We start from the raw sequence: 23,151 nt of genomic DNA on the forward strand, positions 1-23,151 counted from the left end.
AAGAATATTTATATTTTAAAAGTTCAAGTTTTGACTGTTCCATCATCGACTTGTGATATTCGGTCGGATTTTTTAAATGTTAAATCAATAATTAGATTTTGCTATAGTTAAGTGCCAAAGTATGAAAATGTGAAACATACCTTGACTGACATACACGTCACATAAAACAAGCTGTGTATGAGTACTCAGCAGTTGAATGCGGATTGTGTTTCCCACAACGGGCTCCTTACAGAACACTCCTAAGACGGCATGGGTATCACTTGATGGAAAAGGTGGGTCGTCTCCTTGAGTCTCGTAACAAAGACGCTCATTTGACCACTCGGATATATTTGAGTAATCTGTTACGTTTGCAACACTTACGCGGTAGTGAGACACATTTGCTGCAATAGAAACACGTTTAAGAGTTATCTAACGGAGGATCCGTATAGTGCGCATCGTCGTCGGGTAAAATATCAATCTAAGGTATTTCAAGGGAATTAAATACACACTCTTTTCGTTGATATGGATCATTTTGCAAAGTTGCTACTCGGTGGTTTCGGATGAATAATTGCTCAAGTGACCTATATACTCATTAGACTGGAACAAAACAACCGTTTGTATAGATGCATATAACTAGCAATAATTCTTATAAAATTTAATTTAAAAAAATCTTAGCATTTTATTGGGACGTTTGCAACGAAGCAAAACCATTGATACAACTTTTGAAGAGGTGCACTAAAAGATAATCACTGCGAGTGGCAGAATATTACATTAACAGGAGGTAGATCGTATTCAAGTAACTGATGTGGCGTAAGTGAGAAAAATAATAACTTATATTCAAAATGGCGACCAACACAAAGTATTTTCATGTTACAAATTGTATTAGTCTTTTACAATTTCAGCATAACAATTAATGCATACATTTTTGTTTCAGATCCAATTTTTGGTATTCTTTAAATATGCCTAATTGTCATGGCAGATATACATGCTGGTGATGATGATCCTATTCATCAAGACTGTGTGCGTGCATGAAAGTTATTAATGTCCAAAGCAAGCGTGTACTAAAATTACATCCAGCAGTTAATCTGAACACACTATTATAAGATTCTAGAACATTTGATTTAGTCTGTACTGATAATATATCAATTTAAGCAAATATATCATGATGTAATACATAATCAATTGTGTATTGTTCAAACTTATTTATTTTAAAATGAATTTACCCTTTAATACTTTTCTAACGCAACACGCATTCAAATCAATATAGCTCCCTTATTTTCAAACGGATTTTGTTGAAATTTGGACTCGGACTTATTCAACACATATTTAATACTTCATGTAAATTTATTTGAAATTGATCAACATTAAAATATCAAACATAACAAATTTAAAAAATCACTGAAAAAGTAAAATTCTCAAAATCGTACATCGTAAAATAATAATGTGAAAAGTAAAACACATTTACTTACATGTTTTAATGACCAACCGGCTAGAAACATTGCGCTCATTAATATTCATACGAGCCATATTGTTTTTCTTATTAATGTTATGTTTTCCTGGTGTAAAAACCGACCGAGAATGATGGAATTGAAACTAAATTGGAATTATATAGCGTTGTATTACACTTGGTGCATTTTCGAACCCAGCATTTTTTCAAGTTTAAATACCTCAGTTATGAGTAAATATTCTGATTTAAAACTGTACATTGATCATTTGACTACATTATGTGCAGGCAGACAATAAAAATCATTCATCCGTGACGATCGGATGCTTCAGCAATTGGGGAAGGTAGCCTGCAACATGCCGATTGCGCTGTTGCGCTCCAGAAATTGTATACGAGACATATGTATATTTAAATTTATTTGATGTTATCCTGGTGTATCAACCTACCTAAAATAAAGACATTAAAATAAAATTGGAATCATATCGCGTTTCACCATTTTCACGAGCGAAATAATAAAACCACACCTACCTCACGTGCAAAAGCGCACGATTGTAACGGATTATTGATTTCATCGTTATGTTGAAGTTTTATTTATTATCTTTTTGAACAAACACATGTTATGCTAAAATATAGTAATATCTTTCTATTTACTATGAAGTGTCTTTTTTAAATATCATTATAAATATTTTTGCCTTGTTTTTACATTGTACACAATATTTGTATAAATAAAAAAAAATTAAACGCACTAAAGTTAAAAAGTGTTAATATTCTGTTGTTTTTCAGATTTACGAAGGATTAGTCGAAAGATGTGTGCCGAGTAAAAGGTGCGAAGCTGTGTAAGAAGTACTTGAACACCATAGAGAGACACGAACGGTGTTGATATACAACACGTTAAATATTACAACCATAGTGACAGACTAAGCTTCATGCAATGGTGTTCAGGTCAAGCCTTTTCTCTCAACAACTATATAAACAAGCCAGTTTTGTTTGCGTAATCAAAACAAAGAGTTTGTATTATTATTAGTGTACTAATAGTTTGAGTTTCTAAGTTATTCCTGATATTGGTGAGATGCATATAGAATCGGATATTGAATGTGAATAAAGCAGTAGTTTCATAACAAATACAATATAAACCCAATTATTGTGGTCTATAACAGTTTATTCAGTTTCCAATATCGTGCCCATGTGGGTTTCCTTAGTATATCTAAATTCATACTATACTTATAATTACATTACGTTATAATAAGCATACAAAGATAACATGTTAAGTACATTGGTAATTCAGTATCAACTTCATTAAGAAGTACAGCAGTATTCACACGGTTGAATTTGTCAATGTATGCATTTGCAAATCTTGCTATACAAACATATCAAAGCACCAATTAACACTTAACAAATTATCATAATCAACATGTCTTGACTTTGGGTATAACTTTACCAACTTTCTTTCTTTTCTTTCACTGCAATATTTGCACCATCAGGTAATTAAACAAAACAGTTGTAATTTAGTTTTTCAAGACTAGTAAATAAAAAAGAGGAAAAAAAATTACCCCATGACACTAGAACATTTAACATTTCTGTTAACTGTTCATTTAACAACTCGTTACACCTTTGAACCTTTACTATTTCCCTAGCTGTTCATTGATCAAGGTATCAAGGTGCATCCAAAGATATTTTCATCTCCTCCATGAAAAGAACAAAATTCAGAGTGAAAATCGTATGCCCGCAAAACAACTGTAGAACATTTAACATAATAAGTAAATAAACATATGCACCACAGTAATACTGACAACCAATCAAATCCATGTTTATATGAAAAATTCGTGTATATTGTTACAACATTACAATTATTTGATGGAAATAGGGCAAAACAACTCATGTAGGATGTAAATGACTTGAATAATATGTCTGATTTTAGATGGTTTGCTAGTTGAACAGATAATTGCAAAGTCATATATATTAAAATATGTTTTAATCTATGAGTATGCTATATATGTGCATGTGTAAACAAACAGGTTGAGAATATGAATAAGTACCACAAACAAAATATCCTGACACCTCACGAACTAAGCTTTGGAAGGAAAGGCACAGTTTTTCGAAGCTAACTTATCATATCATATAAAATCATGTCCAGCAAAGGATGGTTTCTAGGCTACGGATCTCTTCAAATTACAATGTCGTGTATGACTGTTATTAGACCACTGTATTCATTCGCTGTAATACGTTGTTGTGCATAAGAGAAGGTATGTCTTATATGTTGAATCTTAGGTGAAATAGTAGTTGGCACTCCATCCATGGTCCATATAAAAATTATAGCAACCGATATCTTAAAATAGACAATAAAAACTACTTATTACAGTGTATTCCTATGACTTTTAATCTTTGGTACAATTAACTTACTAGACAAGTGTCCTTAACTAAATACAAATAAATAGTTTAGCTGCACAGTGACAATAATTACATTTTATGTCCAGTGGTGTTTACCATACAATATCAACCAGCATGTAACATGTCATTACTTTCTCAAACATCTTCAAATACTTATCAATGTGTTAGTATTGTTTTTAAAGCCGTATTGCTACAGTAGTTAAATTCTCCACAAAGCTCTTCAATAAATCCATCAATAAACGTTTCCCCACCCACCAAAAACAGTGTTTATTGGGTTGTATTAAAGGGGCCTTTTCACAAATTTTGGCATATTTTGAAGATTGTCATTAAATGCTTTATATCGATAAATGTAAACATTGGATCTTAAAAGCTCAAGTAAAAATTCAAGAATAAAATAAAACAAGGAAAAAAAAGTAGCCGGTACTAGGGCTCGAACCAGTGACCCCAGGAGTCTTGGAATAAGTCTGAAGTAAAAACGCATGAGCCCTCTCGGCTATTCCGCCGTGTATACACAGTTTAAGTATTTTATACCTTATATGAGCAATTTTCGTATTTTCGTGAATTTAAACGACAACAACAGAACTCTCCAAATTTCTCAATCGTTTCGCGTTGCAACGCTTTATAATTTTTAGGTTTTCAAATCGTCAAAAGATACATATAATGGCTATATTGGACTATGGTAAATGTTCAGTAATACTGTTTCCTCACAAATATCATAACTAAAACGAAAATTTGCGAATCTGAAACAACTTTTTTCAATTTTGTCAATTTACCAAACCGTGAAAAGATCCCTTTAAGATATATAGGAAAATATATTACTTGCCTTTGCAAAAGTAAATACTCGAGAATGGGAAAGTAATTCGTGCGCACATGAAAGCAATACGTCTGCACGTGTATTGAACACATATTTCCGATGTACCCTCAACTGTATTCTACCGTACAATTAAGGGTGACTCCACAAATGTTAGTAACACATCACGAACTAACGAAGCAAACATTAACAAGCGTATTTTATTCGTATTTCCTTTTTGTGTACCTTTACTTTTGCATTAACACCAATTGCGGACAGTGGGGTAACTATGCTCACCAGTTATGAGATTAGCGGTTAATTTCGATGCATTTAATATATTGCGAGTGCCTGCTGAAAGCATCCTGGCGTTTAGGTTAACACTAATGGTTCTTGAGTCCATCTTTCCATGAATACTGCTGAGAAAACCGTATTTACACCGAAGTTAAACTGATAACAGTAGATAATCCTGTGCGTAAGAATAATGTCAAATAAGTATGGTAAATGTACAAAGCTTTCAAAAGTGCAGACGAAACATCGAAACATCAGCCGTTGGTCGCCATTTTGAACACAAGTTAATATTTGCTCACTTACACCACATCATTTACATTCGTATGCTCTACCCCCTGATTCAGCTGTTAAGAAGATTTGGTTTGAACTTTGCGCAGAATTACGCAACTTAACGTAGCGATTCATACATTACTATTGTAAATGTTCGTTCTTGTCAAGTTTCATCAAAATTAGTCACATGAAAATGAAGTTGCCGTTTAAAGACTGTGACTCAATAACGACGTAAACGAAAGACTGGCATATGCCAATCACAGTTCACCTACCTTGAAACATCGGATAAAAGTTTGTGTTAAACAATGTAATTTATACTGTTTGTTAACGCTGTTTTTATACTTTATCATTTACCTGCATAAACGGCGCCCACATGAAACTCGATGTATGTAAAAGTGACCAAGTAAGGGAACCACTGTCTCCACCAGGGATATCCATACTCATATTTTGCAGCCTGTGTGGAGCTGCACGTGGTAGTGTCATTGTCAACTGCGAAATAGGCCCATTGTTCGTTTCGGCGAAGTAGGTTTGATGAATGTCGTTCCGTTTTTTGGTACTCGTGGGCAATATCGACTGTAAATACAGATATTGCCGCGTAAGAATTTGTTAGTTCATGCTAAGAAAAATATAATTATGATATTGATTTACAATTATTTATTTAGGAACTACTCTCATTAAACATATTATACATTTTAAGTGTTATTGTATTCATATTTACGTGATATTCGTATTTAAAGGGGCCTTTTCACAGATTTTGGCATTTTTTTAACTTATTCATTAAATGCTTTATATTGATAAATGTAAACATTGGATCGTAAAAGCTCCAGTAAAAAATCAAGAAAAAAATTAAAAAAAGGAAAAGAACATTGCCCGGAGCAGGTTTCGAACCAGTGACCCCTGGAGTCCTGCCAGAGTCCTGAAGTAAAAACGCTTTATCCTACTGAGCTATTCCGCCGAGTATACATGTTAGACGTATTTTATACCTTATATAAGCAATCTTCGTAGTTTCACAAAATTTAACGACAAAAACAGAACTCTCCAAATTATTCAATCGTTTCGCGTTGCAACGCTTTATAATTTTTAGGTTTTAAAATCGTCAAAAGATGCATATAATGGCTATATTAGAGCATGGTTAATGTTCAGTATTACTGTTTCCTCACAAATATCATAACTAAAACGAAAACTTACGAATCTGAAACAACTTTTTTCAATTTTGTCAATTTACCAAAGCGTGAAAAGATCCCTTTAATAAGGAAAAGCGCATGCATTCATACACGTATAAACGCAATTTAATCACTGTCGTATCAATATATATGTGTTCATTTTAATAGAAATTATATATTTGACTGTCTTATTGTGTTAATTGTTTATGAGTATTTTAATGTCTATACATAAACATTTGATTCCGCATAGATGCAACTGCTATATAGTACACTGTAGTGTGTACTGACGTGCCGTTTTCGTATGTAGGCGTCACGAGACATATAGTTTGAAATATGTATGGTGGCGCCACAAGACAGATAGTTTGAAATATGTATGGTGGCTCCACAAGACAGATAGTTTGAAATATGTATGGTGGCTCCACAAGACAGATAGTTTGAAATATATATGGCGGCGCCACAAGACAGGTAGTTTGAAAAATGTTATAATTGCCGTTTTGCGACCTATTTGTCCTATTGGTGGGTTTACTGATCGTTATTTCGTGTTGGCGTGTTTGAAGGTCACCCGACAAGACAAATATAACTAGAAAAAGAAATTTGCATGCCAGAAAGATAAAACAAATCAAAACATGTCGTTATTGCCATAGTGTCATGTATATTTATCGTTCTTTTGTGTAGGCGTCGTGGTGGATGTGAAGATCGCCGATACGATAACACGCCAGCAGTCCGAACGAAACAAATGGCGACAAATTTTATTATGTTATTAATTAACATTATTTCGTGTGGCCTGTTTGCGGACTTCTTCAACACCGCCAATACGCCAGAACGACATAGCAGAAATCAGCAAATATAAATACGGCAAGTTCACTAGTGGTGATCTCATCTGCGAACGGTTTTCCATTTCCTCGCCGAGTTTAATTTTCTTTTTCGATGGTTTTACGATGAAATATCTAAATCAAAAGCTACCGTGTTTGTTATAGAAATGCATTTAATAGTTGCATCGTTTTGCTAAATAAAACAAACGATTTTATAGCACTATGTGTTTAACTTTATGGAAATAATATGTGCGCTTATTAGTGGCAGAATGCTTTTAGAAGTCACGGGTCTATGCACTGTGAAGCATTGTAAGTAATGCAGCATGATTGTGCTGCTTGTTGGCTGAACCGACCGAAATAGCTATTCTTCTTAATGGCATAGACCTGTACGTTTGCATATGACTTTATCATAGAAGTTGTTAGTTTTGTGTCGTATGAATATACGTGCAATTAATAACACACATTTCAAGCGATGAATATGTGACTAACAAGTGAAAAAACAGCGACAACATTTTAATATTTGTTTTCAATTTAATAATGTAAAAACGTATGTTTAATTACTCAATTTCAAAGTCAGGATGTACGCCGAATATCTTTTTTATCCCCCGCCATTTTGGCGTTGTCCGTCCTTCCGTCCGTCCGTCTGTCCGTCCGGCACTTTTGTGTCCGGAGCCATATCTTGGAAGTGCTTTGACGGATTTCATTGAAGCTTGGTATGAGTATATATATGGATAAGAGGATGATGCACGCCAAATGGCATTGTATACTATCTATTAATAACGGAGTTATGTTCCTTTGCATCTTAAAAGATGCTTTGTTAGTGTCAAATATAACACTTTTGTGTCTAGAAGCATATTGGCGGGGGTATCAATTCAGCGAATTTGCTTGTTTACATATATTTCTTCTTTAAATTAAATGTTGGCATTTTTTAATATTATTTACAAAAAAACGCTTAATACTATTTTGTTTTGCATTTGCCTAGAAAAAAGCACGTGACAATTGGAAGTAAATATATACCGCGCTACCAATGAGATATTAATAGGTTTTTATCACTAAGGCATGTTTCCAGACACTTATAGTAACACGCGTATTTTCCTATTTCCGATTATGCTATGCAAACGCTATATAATTGGATCTAATATAATTATTTAGATTTACGAGTGTCCATAAACGAAAAGATGCTTTTTATACAACGGCTTTATAAATGAATTCAATATATTTGTTTAGATTCATCAGTATCCATAAACAAAAAGATACTTTTAATATGTTTCTTAGAAATAAAATGTAATATTGCTAATTTATTATTACAAATATGTGCTTTCGTATTAAAACATAAAATGATTTTTTTGGATATTGCAATTGTCATGGATTGTTTCCTTGTTTAACCGGGACTTATATAGGTTACTTCTCCCAAAAGATTTTAATAATTATGAAATTGTCCCCACATTTCAATATTATTTTGAACTATATCTTCTCATTTGCTCAATGCTTATTCTCACAAAATGGACGACCTTACCATTTTTCAAAACCTAGAAGGAAAGCCCTTGATAGCCAATCGGCAAATATTTTCTTAAAAGTTTTAAGAACGTATTATCAGGGGCAACAAATATTTAAAAACCTCCACAAGAAGACATATTTACCATACTGACATCCTGGTCCGAACATTCCTTGTGCGCACCCGTTTGGGCAAGTCCCATTCTGACCGCATTCCTCGTTGTTCTGGCATTGGCACATTCGTGAGCAGTTGTCCCCGAACCTGTGAATGCCAACATCGTCCACGTGGCATGGCCAGCCTGTGAAGAGTGCGACGCAAATATTTCAGAATAAAGTATTTGTAATAAAAACAAAAAACTCCGGCTTCATGAGCATTTGAATGCTCTCAGTATCGACGATGGTTAAGATCTACCGATTGCTTATACCTAATTTTTTTTTTAAACGGAAGACACCAAGCGTGTATTTTGTTGTGTTTATGCCCGTAGTGATTATAGAGTAAAGAGTAAAGTTCATTTCAAAGCTGGGAAGTTTATTCACAGCCGAGAAGCAAGGACACAAAACCACGAATTTCTATATATGTAAGTACATTTTTATTGAATTATTATCCCCACGCTTTTTGAAAAAAAGGTGGGGATATTGTGGTGATCTCCGCCGTCAGTCCGTCCGTCTGTCCGTCCGTCTGTCCGTCCGTCTGTCCGTCCGTCCTGGCCACTATCTCCTCCTACACTAAAAGCACTAGAACCTTGAAATTTACACACATGGTAGCTATGAGCATATGTGCGACGGTGCACTATTTGGAATTTTGATCTGACCCCTGGGTCAAAAGTTATAGGGGTTGGGGTGGGGCCGCGTCAGAAATTATCACTCATTTTTTTAGGTTATTTTACATTTACTTCTTTATTTCTACACCGATTCACTTCAAATTGATACTGGACCTCACCTATGACAATACGGTCAATCTCAACCATGCATGGCCCCATTCCCAACCCTGGGGCGCCCCGCCCACATAGGCCACACCCACCAAAAATTTCCATTTACTATAATTTTTTCATTTCTACACGGATTCACTTCAAATTGATACTGAACTTTTGTTATGACATTAGGGTCAATCTCAACTATGCATGGCCCCAATCCCAACCCTGGGGCGCCCGCCCACATAGGCCACACCCACCAAAAAAATCCATTTACTATAAAAAAAATTTAGGTTATTTTACATTAACTTCTTCATTTCTACACTGATTCACTTCAAATTGATACTGAACCTCTCTTATGACAAAACGGTCAAACTCAACTATGCATGGCCCCGTTGCCAACCCTGGGGCGCCACGCCCACATAGACCACACCCGCTCAAAATTGCCTTTTACTATAATTTCTTCATTAATACACTGATTCACTTCAAATTGATACTGAACCTCTCTTATGACAATACGGTCAATCTCAACTATGCATGGCCCCATTACCAACCCTGGGGCACCCCGCCCACATAGGCCACACCCTCCCAAAATTGCCTTTTACTATAACTTCTTTATTTTTACACCCATTCACTTCTAATTGATACTGAACTTCTCTTATGACAATACAGTCAATCTCAACTATGCATGGCCCCATGATCAACCCTGGGGCGCCCTTGGGTCAAACATGCGGCGTGGGGATACGCGTCGGCCTCTGCCGCGCCATTTCTAGTTAATTATGATTGGAAACCTACTAAGCGAACTTTAAATTATTAGTAAGATGTAACGTGTTATGTTATTGTCGAATGAAAGTGGATAGAATTAATATCAACCGGATAATTGAAATAACATGTTTCAAATGTGTATCCTAAGTTACGAGTATAATTCTTCAATACCTGTAAGATGATATAGTTGATGCGATTTGAAAGTATTTTTATACCTAGAACTAAAACAGTAACAGCTAAACTGGGCGTCTAATGTATATTCATACAAGAAACATGCAGGTATGGGATGTAAATTATTAACAGTAACATAAACACCATTAAAAGGAATTGATAATTATAATACATATTCGAAGTGTAAATCTTTTTTGAGACAAACAAAGAAAACTGACCACGAAGAAACACTGTAAACTAGAACACGACACATTACTTGTTTTTGAGACAAAGTTTTTAATTTGTTTTGAGTTTTGTATTTATTGAATGTCATTATAGTTGAACAAAAGATTTGGTGATCACAAGATTATGCTTACTTTTGATGTGTTGCTTAGTTTTTTTTTATCCTACATGAACTGTTGCAAACTCGTTTAAATACCATTCGGATAAAGAGTGTGTTCACAAATTTGTATTCCATTTCGGTAATCCGTTTTCGAACCTTTCCCATATGTATTTTAACCCACATAGTCTTTCGTTATACTAGGTAGAATAAATGGTAGACATGTACCTACATTGCAAATTATTTTAAATCAAAATATACATGCAGTCACTTGTTAAGCATGTTTTCAAGCGACTTCCTCAATTTGACATAGTATTCATCCGTCATACAGTTTTTGTCCATTGGCTTGCCAATGGACTTAAGAACCACAAATCGAAAAGACGATCCGGCCGGTTAATTGTAAAAAATGCGGTAAATGCGCGGATGTAGTAGGATGTTGATAGACGAAATAAATAAGATAATTAACATTAAATTTTGTAATTCTTACAATTGTTTACTTAAAAACCTTTTGATTGAAGATTTTCTTTTGGAAATTTTTCTAGCACCATTTTTAGTGAATATGTGTAAGACCATTTTTAGTGAAAAAACGTTCTTAGAATAAACAACAAATATCGTTCGTAAAACAATTCTATTATTGGCAAAAGCTTTTAACGTATACTATACAGAGAGGGAAACGCGTGAAAGTCAAGATGGCGACGTCTATGCCGAGGCAGGTTTTTCGCCGTTTTATACCATTTATTTTGTATTAATTTTTCAAATGCCGCTCAGCCATATCAGCAACAAATTTACTAGCGTTTATTACGAATAAAAACAATACGCTCTATATCTCGACTATACTCGCTGCGGAATTTCTTAACGGGATGACCTAATAACAGCCAATTTTCACTAAGAAAATTTGCGTGGAGTTAAGTCGAGATATAGAGCGTATTATAATACGAAATATACGCTTATCACGTGTTACTGATATGGCTGGAAATTGAGCGTCATTTAAAAATAAAACAAAAGCATTGAAGGATATAAAACGACGAAAAATAACTGTCTCGGCATGGACGTTGCCATCTTGACTATCACGTGATTACCCTCTCTGTTATAGATATTATGTTTCGCATTGTAAGGTAAAAATTTAAGTGGCGCTGTGGTAGCGCATCCGGGTAAAGGTCAAGATAACACGGCTTCGAATACCGCCGACGTACGTTTTTTTTTTCGTTTTTTTTTCTTGCAATAAAAATTCTATTAAATATCATGAACATTTTTAAGCAAATATAGCTATTGCCATTTGAAAATATTCCAAAATCTGTTAACAATTCCCTTAAAACGTGGATGGGGACGAAATTTTGATTAAATTATCGTAGTTCCACTTGTTTCATATATGTCATCATTCCAATAAATATGATTCTAACATTTTTTGCTATTTGTTTGCATACTCAGTCATGTGTTGTCTTTCAAAGTTAAACTCTTCTTATTTGATTTTAAGATAAAATACTTTTTCAATGTATTTATAAATGGGGTACGTTACTCTAAATAGTTCAAACAGATAAATAATTGTCTTGTTTTTTGCAGAATGCTGTCGAGTTTTTTCAGGGCTGTAAACTTTGTGACGGCAAACATTTATTTTGCGACGGCAAGAGAGGGGGTCAAATTACAGTATTTTGATATTGATCTGCAAATTATTTAGCATATTATTTGAAATTATTTTAATAATTTATATAAGGATGAAATACTGCAGTGCGTGTTTTCAAGAATATATCGTAAATGTAATGCGTATGTAACGAAATCGGTAAATATAACAATAACAACAACACAAAAAAGGAATTGTTCATTTCTGATTAAATGAAAATGAAGCGATCGTAGCAATATAATCATTAATAAATTAATAGTAACACAACAAGAAAAAAAAAGATATGACTTTGACCTTAGCTTCCGAATTAACAGGTCGTTCAGTCTCGTAGATAGTACTAATGTAATGATAACGTTAATTAAAACAAGAACATAAATAAACGTCTAGCAAATCAGAAATAACAGTATCATTCGGGCAGTTACTTGCTCGCAAAATACCAAGCGCCCTTGATACATATGTTTGATTTTCCGATTTATATAGGATGGTTTGCAATATTTCATCACTTCTTTTTTGACGAGGCTGCGAAGCATCGTCTAAGTTATCATATCATGAACAAATTCTTTACAATGGCAACCTATGTAAAAGACCGAGCCAGTCCGATTGAGATAGCTCGATTTTTCTAATCGGCATACCTCGCTGATTATCATTGATAAAGGTATAGGAAGCTCAGCTACAAATAGGACAGCATATTCTGGGAAAAGATTTAATAATAGTTTGAAAACGTTAATTTTAAATGAGTTATATTCAATCCATTATATGTTTATAGATCAATGAAACAACTTTGCATTTTCTGTATTGTTTTTGACATTTGTAGTAATTCAGTAAATAAATTGGGAATTATAACGTGTATAATTAACTTTCAACGCGATCATGAGTGTAAAGAAAACGAACTATTTCGTACCTGCCATTTGTAAACGTTGTAGCGACTATGGTATATAAACAGCATAATAGCCGTATCATATATGTGATACTCGCTCTTCTGCGTGCTTTCTCATTTTTCATATTTAATAAACTTTTCAAACATAAATTACAGAGCCACATCAGTGCACATACTATGTTTGACAATTCATTCGTTTGTTGGATATTGTTTGCGGTTTTAAACACATATTAGGTCATATCGCGGAGATTTAGTTAACCTTACCGTGTGTTCATGGGCGAACTCACGTATTCAAGTGCTCTTACGACTATGTGTTCATACCCACTTTCGATCGGGAATCATCATGAAATTATTTCCGTACTTAAGGAACAAACATGCCTAAGTTTATTGAATTAGAGAAAAAGAACAATAATCAAAAGAGAAAAAGTATATGTTCATGCACATGGGATTGTGAAATCACGTCCGTACACATAGCATCATTAACTTAGGAAAGGAAACAACGAAATATAAAGTTTGGTATGATATACATGTGAAATTAAAGAGCATGGTGTAATTAAAGAGCATGTCAAGTTTTGAATTTATATGCTGAAACGTAATGTTATAACCCACACACGTTTTACTGTAACAGACAGTTTTTTAAGATAAGTAGTACAGAAAATACACGTCGAATACCTTTTTAAAGACATTTCTTGTTATATTTGATCGAGAATGTAACCCGCCTCCCAGTTTCGCTGAAAGGATCAAGTTCCCCTCGGGTACTTCTTCCCCGTACCCCCAATTTTTTTTCGTACCCTACATTTTTCGAACCCAATTGTTTTCGTACCCAATTTGTTTTTCGTGCCCAATATTTTTCCTACCCAAATTTGTTTTCGTAACCAAATCTTTTTACGTACTTAATTTTTTTTTGCATAATATTTGTACCCAAAATTTTCGTACCCATTTGTTTCCTACCCAAAATTTTCGTACCCACATAAACAATTGTGGTGATGTAGATAAACTTAAATAGAAGCTTTTATATCAATCCTCTTCAAAAGCATCGTCACACCAGTACTGTCAGTACTTTGATTTATTTATATGTACTTATTCTTAAAAAAATAATCTTTTTTACACCCATTTAGATTTTCATTCAGTCAACTTAACATTTACTTCAGCAGAAACTTCCCGGTATCTTGCCAATGGACTTTCAACGCCGTCGGCGCTTTCGTTAAATAATACATTTTTCAAAGACGTTTCATGAATGTCATTCTACAAAATTGGTTTGTTATGACCCCTAACGTTTTTTCTTTAATTTGCGAAATTGACCTAGTCGTGACAAGATTCTTTATCGACGTAAATATAATAACAGCAACTACTGTGGGACAGTTTCATGGCGATGTGCAAAAATATATATTTAATTAAGAGTGTTCTGAAGTATGTTGTTAAATCTTAACTAGTTACATAGATTGTGACATTCTGTGAACCTTCGGGAAAGGTTTCGTGAAATTTATTTTAAAAGTACGTATATTACCAATGGCGACAAAAGGTGCTCAATTCATTGGTTCAGTATTTTGCACTAAGACATAATGCCTAAAATAAAACCTAGATTATCTACCAAAGCCGATCTAGTGGTGTACGCAAGTGACATTGATTTTGAACAGACCAATATTTTAAAAAATAACAACAAATAGTCAAGATTTGAGAGAAAATAAATGTATTATTTGTGATACGAGATGGGGGACACATCAATTATAGAAATTGTCATCAATTGAGTTAACACAAGTTGTTATTATCCTTCTCATTATTGTAAGCATATACAACCAATTTGTCTTAATATATTATTGTATATTTTGTTCAAATTTACTTATTCATAATATATGGGGAAACAATACATCAAAAGATCAGTGTATTTTAAAATCAAATAATAAATAGGTAAAAAATACGCATTCAATGGAATATTGCATTTCTGTTAGAATCAGAAACAGTAATAGTTTTGCCATGTTATTTTGGGGTTGTCGACAACATGGTGAAAATGTTTAATTGATTAGAATTTTTATCCGCATTACATTGTAAATTTATGTGTTTTGTAAATTACAATGTTTAAAATATTTTCAAAATATGTTGAGAATTTAGCATCATATTTATGAAATATCATACGTACACATGTTGAACCTATGGAAGTATGCCACTATTGCAGTGCGTGTTTTCAAGAATATAGTTAGCAAAGAAACCATATGTTAAGCAAAGTTTTCGTTGGTTTTAAATGGACTTGGTCACAGGTTTTCGTTTTTTTAAAATGTCATTAAATATGTTGACTAACAAATCTATTATCTTTTCAATAGTATTAACTTATGATAACTTATTATAAAAGAAAGAAATAAGTCTTATATACAAGATTGCCGTCCTCGGGTCCTCTGAAAATAAAAGCTCATGGGCTACCACTGCTTCACTCAGCCGCTCATGTTGGTCAGTGAAACATAATCGCTATAAATAATAAATAATAACTAAAGCATTTATTATCTAATCAATTCATTGAACACGTACTTTCAATAAATCTAAGTCAATATCTAAATCAAACATTTAAATAAACTTAAATAGCAATAATAAAATACAGTTAGCTTGTAAACCGCCACATGACCGGTAAAGGGCGAATGTCGAGTTGATTTTTCAAATAATCCGTGAACATAAAAAGAACGGTTATACTGCCAAGAGATGCATATGTCCCGAGTGGAAGGATTATCAGTATTGATCATAAACCCTATTTAAATAAGTCGTAGTCCAAAAGTAGGTAAATGTCAGGTCAGAATGAGGCCAGGTGATGTGGATGTATTGAGGGTGTGCAAGAATAACATCCATGCAGGTATCAAAGCTTCGTAGCACGCTGAATAAACGAAATGCGTAAGTTTTGATAAACCAACAATTTGGACCTTGTAAAATGTCTAATATTCAAAGAACTTCATTGTCAAGATTAAAATGAGGTCAGGTGATGAGCGTGTGTTGAGAGTGTTAATAGATATTATCCATGAAAGTATCAAAGCTTTGTAGAAACAGGGACCTATACAAACAAAGGGATGAGAAACTCACTGAACCGAAGAACAAGCTAACGCGTTGTTACGCAAAAGGGAAACGAGACTTGCGACCCAACGAGACTTCGCGCGACAAGGCAAATTTTCACAGCCGCCATTTTGACAAAGCGAGACCGTGACAAAGCAATCGAGACAGAATAAGATAACAAATTAACCAAGTGTTGCCAACACAGAAGTATTCATTGCAAAGGTTTGTTGAGTATGATACATCTTATTGTTTCATTTGTTTTCGACTATGCTTTGTATTTACTTATAAAACAACGGTGGGTATTTTCACCAAATCATGCGTACAGTATCATTGTTTATACTTCCATAATCCGAGAAACGTGTGTCGTGGCTTTTTTTTAAAGGCTTGGTCAAATAAAGCTCTATACAATTCATGTTGGTGTTCTTTCAAACGTTACATTTCAACGCATTGTGTGATTCTAATTTCATTTGTATTATTAGCAAATTCATGATTTTGAATGAGCACAAAGGCAATACAATTTTAGTCATTTTTTATATTTTACCACTTTCAGTTTCATCAACATATGCCGTGGCTCTTTTTGAAAGGCTCAGTCAATACTAGCCCTATATATATCATGTTGGTATCTTAACAAACGTTAGATTTCAATGCATTGTGTGGTGCAAATTTAATTTGAATTATTCGCAAAGGTATAATTTTGTATTAGCTCAAAGATTATACAATTTTAGTCATTTTTTTATTTTGTAATCACTATCAGTTTGATCAACATATGTCGTGGCTCTTTTTGAAAGGCTCAGTACATACTAGCCATATATATATCATGTTGGTATCTTTACAAACGTTGCATTTCAATGCATTGTGTGGTGCAAATTTAATTTGCATTATTTGCAAAGGCATTATTTTGTATAAGCTCAAAGATTATACAATTTTAGTCATTTTTTTATTTGGTTATCACTATCAGTTTGATCAACATATGTCGTGGCTCTTTTCGAAAGGCTCAGTCAATACTAGCCCTATATTAATCTTATAGGTATCTTCACAAACATTACATTTTAACGCATTGTGTGATGCTAATTTCATGTGTATTATTTGCAAATTCATGATTTTGAATAGCACAAAAGCAATACAATTTTAGTCATTTTTTTATTTTTTACAATTTCAGTTTGATCAACATATGTCGTGGCTCTTTTCTAAAGGCTCAGTCAATACTAGCCCTATAGTAATCATGTTTGTATCTTTACAAACGTTACATTTCAATGCATTGTGTGGTGCAAATTTAATTTGCATTATTTGCAAAATCATTATTTTGTATTAGCTCAAAGATTATACAAATTTAGTCATTTTTTAATTTTGTAATCACTATCAATTTAATCAAATATGTCGCAGCATTTTAAGAAAGGCTCAGTCAATACTAGCCTCTTTACAAACGTTGCATTTCAATCTATTGTGTGGTGCAAATTTCATTTGCATTATTTGAAAAATCATAATTTTGCATAAGCTCAAAAACAATACAATTGTAGTCATTGTTTTAAATTTTATAACCACTCTTAATTTGATCAACATATGTCGCAGCATTTTTGGAAAGGCTCAGTCAATACTAGCCCTTTATTAATCTTGTTGGTTTAAATTCATATTGTTTTATATTTTCAGTGTGCTGAAAAGAAGCAAAAGAGGGTCTCTTGCTCTTTAGACGGAAAGTTTGACCCCGCAAAGGAAAATGTCATGACGCTAGCGATACTTGGGCGTACAAACCCAGGTCATTTCCACATTAAGAACTTTTAATGGTTGAAAAACATTGTGGACTTTAAATAGTGCTGACATACATGTGTGTTCACAGCTATGCCAAGGATACTGATACTGTGGAGTGTCTGATTCAACTGGGAAATTGGATTCCTTTCTTTTCCTGAGACGTACCTTGACCATCCCAGCACTAAGATGATGTTACTATATTCATGTCTACTATATAAAGCAGTGGCGACAACAAACTTCACAAACCTTCAGACTTGCCGAAGACAAAAGAAAATTCAGTATGAATTAGTTTTAAATATTCAATTGATTAAATTAAACTGTTGCATTTTTTCATAAATGAACACATTCCAGCAGTGAATATCTCTGCTTAACTCAAAAGTGACTGTTAGATCTTTGATCATGTTAATCAAAAATGTGTTCCCAAAAACTCATTATAAATATAAAATTTTCAAACTTGTTTAAACAAGATAATTTGGTATTTAATTTTAGTAAGCTTTTTGTATTGCTGTAGGCTTCGAATAAATCTTCTGCATTACCATGTCAGGAGGAATCTCAATCTTTTGTTGTTGAAATAATAAATAGAAAATTGTTAGTATTATTATCAAATTTTGTTGTTCTATTTCACATTGCAAGTGGTTACGTGTGCAAAATCTTTAACAAACATGTGATTTTTTACATGCTATTGAGTTTTTAAAATATTTTCTTTAACTGAATGCTAATTACACTTAGTAACATGAATGTATAGTTACAAATACTCTTAAACTTAAATAATACCAAGATTACCTATCATGCATGAACTAATGTGTATGTTTCAGTGATTAACTGATTTATACTGAGAAATAAAACATAAACGACTTTTATGAATTGCCTTGCCTTCAAATTCTGTTGATTTTTGTTCAATACTTGAACACAAAATCACGAAAAGACTTTCAGCACTACTATGGATATCATGTTCGAAAGGAGTCCAACAGAATAATATAATGGCATGCGAACCTTCATTGTCTCGGATGATAAAGAACAATTATACATTTTAAACTATAAGCAATTGGCAGGCGTTAATAATGTTGATATTTTTCACACAGCAGAGTAACATTTTTAATTAATTAAATGGCCGGTCTTTGCTACATGCACATATGTGCGATATACAATGACAATTGAAACCCTGTGAAACAAATGGTATTGTTACTCGAAAACGCATCCGGTAATTGGGTTCCGTGTAGCATACTGCGTGTTAATATTACTAATTATTTATGTACAAGACAAACAAGGCAAAATTGAACGAATATATTTGTTTATTAAACAACGAAAGTCGAATATTGCGAAACAACTATCACCATCAATGAGCGAAATCGCTCGCAATCGAATGAATCTGCTTTCCTTCAGCTACATGAAGGTCAGTCTGGCTGCACAGGTTCTGACCGACTCTGTTGGTGAATATTAAAATGGCATGCGAAACTTTGCTGCGTCGGAGGTTAAAAGAACAGTAGTACATTTTGAGTTGTTTGCACTTAACATGTCTTGATTTTGTTGCTATTTAAAACAAAACATGGAAATATTTTAATTCTATTAAAAGACCGGTCTTTTGTACATGCACATACGTGCGATTAACAACGGCAATTTAACCCTGGCGAAACAACCAGCAATTAATATTCATCAAAGGGTCTGATAATTGGGTCCCCGTTCGACATACTGCGTAATAATTAGACTAAATAATGATTGATTTTGAGATCGACAACGCAACAATTGAACGAATAGGTACTTGTTTATTTAACATTATATAATTTGAATCCGAAAAAACGTAACCCGCTCAATAAGCGAAATCCCTCGCAATCGATATCGTGTAGCCGCATTATCGCTACACAGGGACCAATCAATCGAGATTATCAAATCTCGCGAACCGGTTTATTATCGCTACACAGGGACCAATCGATCGAGATTATCAAATCTCGGTTTATTTTGCGTGCTGTAACGGGATATCGCGAGGTTGCTAATCCCTTTGTTTGTATAGGTCCCTGGTAGAAAACATTATTGGTGTAAGACGAATCGCGCCATTTTGGGTTAAACAAGAAAGAAAAAAGGTGTTGTATTAGTCTTAGTCCAAACGTATTCCATTGCAATGTCTATATTTGGTCAGGGTGTGTTGATACGTACTGTTAAAAAACGTCATCTATTCAAGTATAAAAGCTTCGCAAAAAGCATAATTGATGTTACATAAAACGTGTTGTTTTGGAAAAACGAACGAACGAACGGACAGGCCGATTGCTCTGTTCCTACTCGTTGCAACAGCGTAGACAATATACGCTGTCGCACGAAAATCGCACAAAAATGTAAGCGGTTCTGCGCAAAGATTCGTTTTATGTCTTATTAAAAAAGATCAATAACCCTTTAAAACATAAGCAAGCGCAAAACATGATGATATTAGCTGGAGGACTAAAAGAAAAAAAAGTCTTCAAACGTTTGATGCAAATCGGACGCAAGAGTTGTTCAAATGACGGACGGAAACACGCACGCACGCCCACAGGTACGCAATGACGTCTATACATGTACGCCTATCGGCGCGGGACAATAAGTTTTACGATGCTATACATATATTTCACTCGTTTGGAATTGATATTTAAATTATAAACAGACTGGCCATCAACCGGTTTAACCTGCAAATCTTCGAACTGACAGTTCCTAGGCCCCCCTGCTGTAATCGTTCCTTCATGTTTAATGGCGTATGGCATGTACTGTATTGTATTGGTAATTGCCTTAACAAGGAATAACGGACCAGAATTTCTCTCAGAATAATGTTTCTGTATTTTCATTTTTCCTATATATTAAACTACACACTTATTAACATTCCTATTCAATAGAGCTAAACCTTAACATCGATTCGTAAGTTACATTCCACTTTAATCAGGTAGTTTAATGACATAAATCTTCCGCAAAAACTTTGGAAGATTCTTTCATATAAAGAAGTGAAACTCCAGCTGCTGGAGTAGTATTGAATTATTATTATAAACAATTAGTAGGTCCTTTTTTTAAGGCAAGTGACCGATTGCCAAAACAGTACAAAACAGGACATTACAGCACAATACAAAACAACATAAACACAAATAAGAATAAAGCTGGGGTCACCGCCTTGGAACGGTCAATGCCAAGCATTGGGGGTTTAAACCGGTTTTGGAGCGCTCAACCTCACACTTGGCCCAGCAATATTCATAATACATGTACGTGTAAATAAAATTCAACCTCATAGCATAGTTACTAAAATTAAACAATAATAAAAGGGAATTAAAACGCATTCAATTTAATTACCATTTAATTACTCAATGGTATTAAAGATACCAGAGCAACAGAGTTACAACTTTTTGAGGAACGATGGAATGAAATAAAATGCAAAATTAGCAAACGTAATCGAAAATTCAACATGAAACACTAAATAAAGTTAAGATTGCCACCAAACTTGTATTCCCCCTGTCATGTAGTGAACTTTAGCTTTGGGATTAGAGACTTTATTTAAATAATGAATGCATTCATGACAAAATGTGTTATGAAATATGAAGGTCGTTCATGAATATTCTTATTCAAAAACAAAACAGTACTTAAATCTACATACCGGAAACATGGAAAATCCAGGCAACACACAGTGCGAATACGAGGCGCCCGCGATATTCCATAACAAAATAAAACACTGAAAAGCGAATTAACACATCATAAAATTGTATGTTCCATTTAGTTCTTGCGTAGCACTAAAGAACACAGGAGCGACTTTTGTGATCAACGCTGCCTTCCAAACGTCGCCACTAGATGTGTCATTTAACCTATCAGAAGCCACCGGGAAGTTGGTGACAGAACAATAAGGTTCAACTACATGCCAGCTACCACAGAAGGAAGACAAGTATTTAAACTACTTAAAATATAATTATATTTGTATTCGCTGCTTGGAAATAATATCGAGTGAACTTCTATGTCGGTTTGAGTAACCAGTAACCAAGATCAAAGAAAGGCCAACCAAACTAAAAACACACAAAGCCGCCAAAGTGGTCACATATTTGTTTATTTTCAATAAACTTGATTGAAGCAGAGCGCATGCGGCCATGACAGGGAAAAAAAGAAAGAAAAATATAAATGTCCCGTGCTGTTGGCGGTCACAGGAACTTCATATTAATAGAAATAGAAAGTTCAGTCTCGATCTCAGTGTACGGATTTAAAATATTTTCATTAAATTTGGCCTAAGTATCAACCCAATGCTATTTGTGTGAAACATGTTATTGGAATATAGGATTTACGGTTTCCATTTAGCCATACAAGGACAAAAGCCTTTATCTTGCAGCCATGTTTCTTTTATAAAGTGTTACTAATATATCATCAAAATAAGAATTTAAAAAAGTGAATGTACAAATTAACGCTTAGTCGAAAGAAAGGATATATTGAGTCTATAGTTTAGTATTAACTTGTTTTAAAAGCACATATAATGTTATATATCGGAATCGTTCAGTAATCATTCAGAGTATGTGATGAGAACTCAAGCGGGTCATGTTCATAAACGGTTGATATCAAAGGCACTTTTGCAATAAATGAATTTAAATACAACCAATATATTGTTCAATACATTAAGTTCGTGTGTAGGCAGAAATGATAAACCGTCATTACAATATATAATATATATCGACATCAACTGCTTTCGAAATTCAATATAAAATTATTATGTTTATTTTTCAGATACCTCAAATTCTGATTGATACAAGTACATTTGTATATACACTACATCTATTATACTTAAAATGATGAAGATGTTTCCATGATCGAAAAGACAAAGGTGATAGCAAAAACCTTAGGTGACTGTCTTTATCTCTGGACTTTTAACATGCAAGAAACTTGAGCAGAAAACTCCAATATGAAAGTTGTATCGACCACCTTGTTCTTTCATACCAAATATATCATTTTGAGCACGGTTTCATCCACCTTATTTAATGATGCAATAAAGTTTGCTAAAAGACATTGAATCTGGAATAATAATCACCTAGTTTAGCAAATAAGCGCATACTTATCTAAAGATATCCATTGCATTAAATATTACTATTGATAAAAGATTTGAATT

At 33.7% G+C, this 23,151-nt stretch overlaps 1 protein-coding gene across 1 annotated transcript; it reads right to left on the reverse strand.

The window, feature by feature from the left end:
- Window positions 1-3,426: 3,426 nt before the first annotated feature.
- Window positions 3,427-21,792, reverse strand: LOC127877187 (uncharacterized). The gene is made up of 4 exons (XM_052422848.1): window positions 21,667-21,792; window positions 8,775-8,927; window positions 5,514-5,732; window positions 3,427-3,749 (listed from the first exon to the last, which is right to left on the reverse strand). Exons 1-4 carry the CDS (start codon window positions 21,725-21,727, stop codon window positions 3,688-3,690), a joined length of 495 nt encoding a protein of 164 aa, XP_052278808.1. The 5' UTR covers window positions 21,728-21,792; the 3' UTR covers window positions 3,427-3,687.
- Between the last annotated feature and the right edge of the window lie 1,359 nt (window positions 21,793-23,151).

Source organism: Dreissena polymorpha, chromosome 4, assembly GCF_020536995.1.
Source record: "Dreissena polymorpha isolate Duluth1 chromosome 4, UMN_Dpol_1.0, whole genome shotgun sequence".
NCBI lineage: Eukaryota > Metazoa > Mollusca > Bivalvia > Myida > Dreissenidae > Dreissena > Dreissena polymorpha.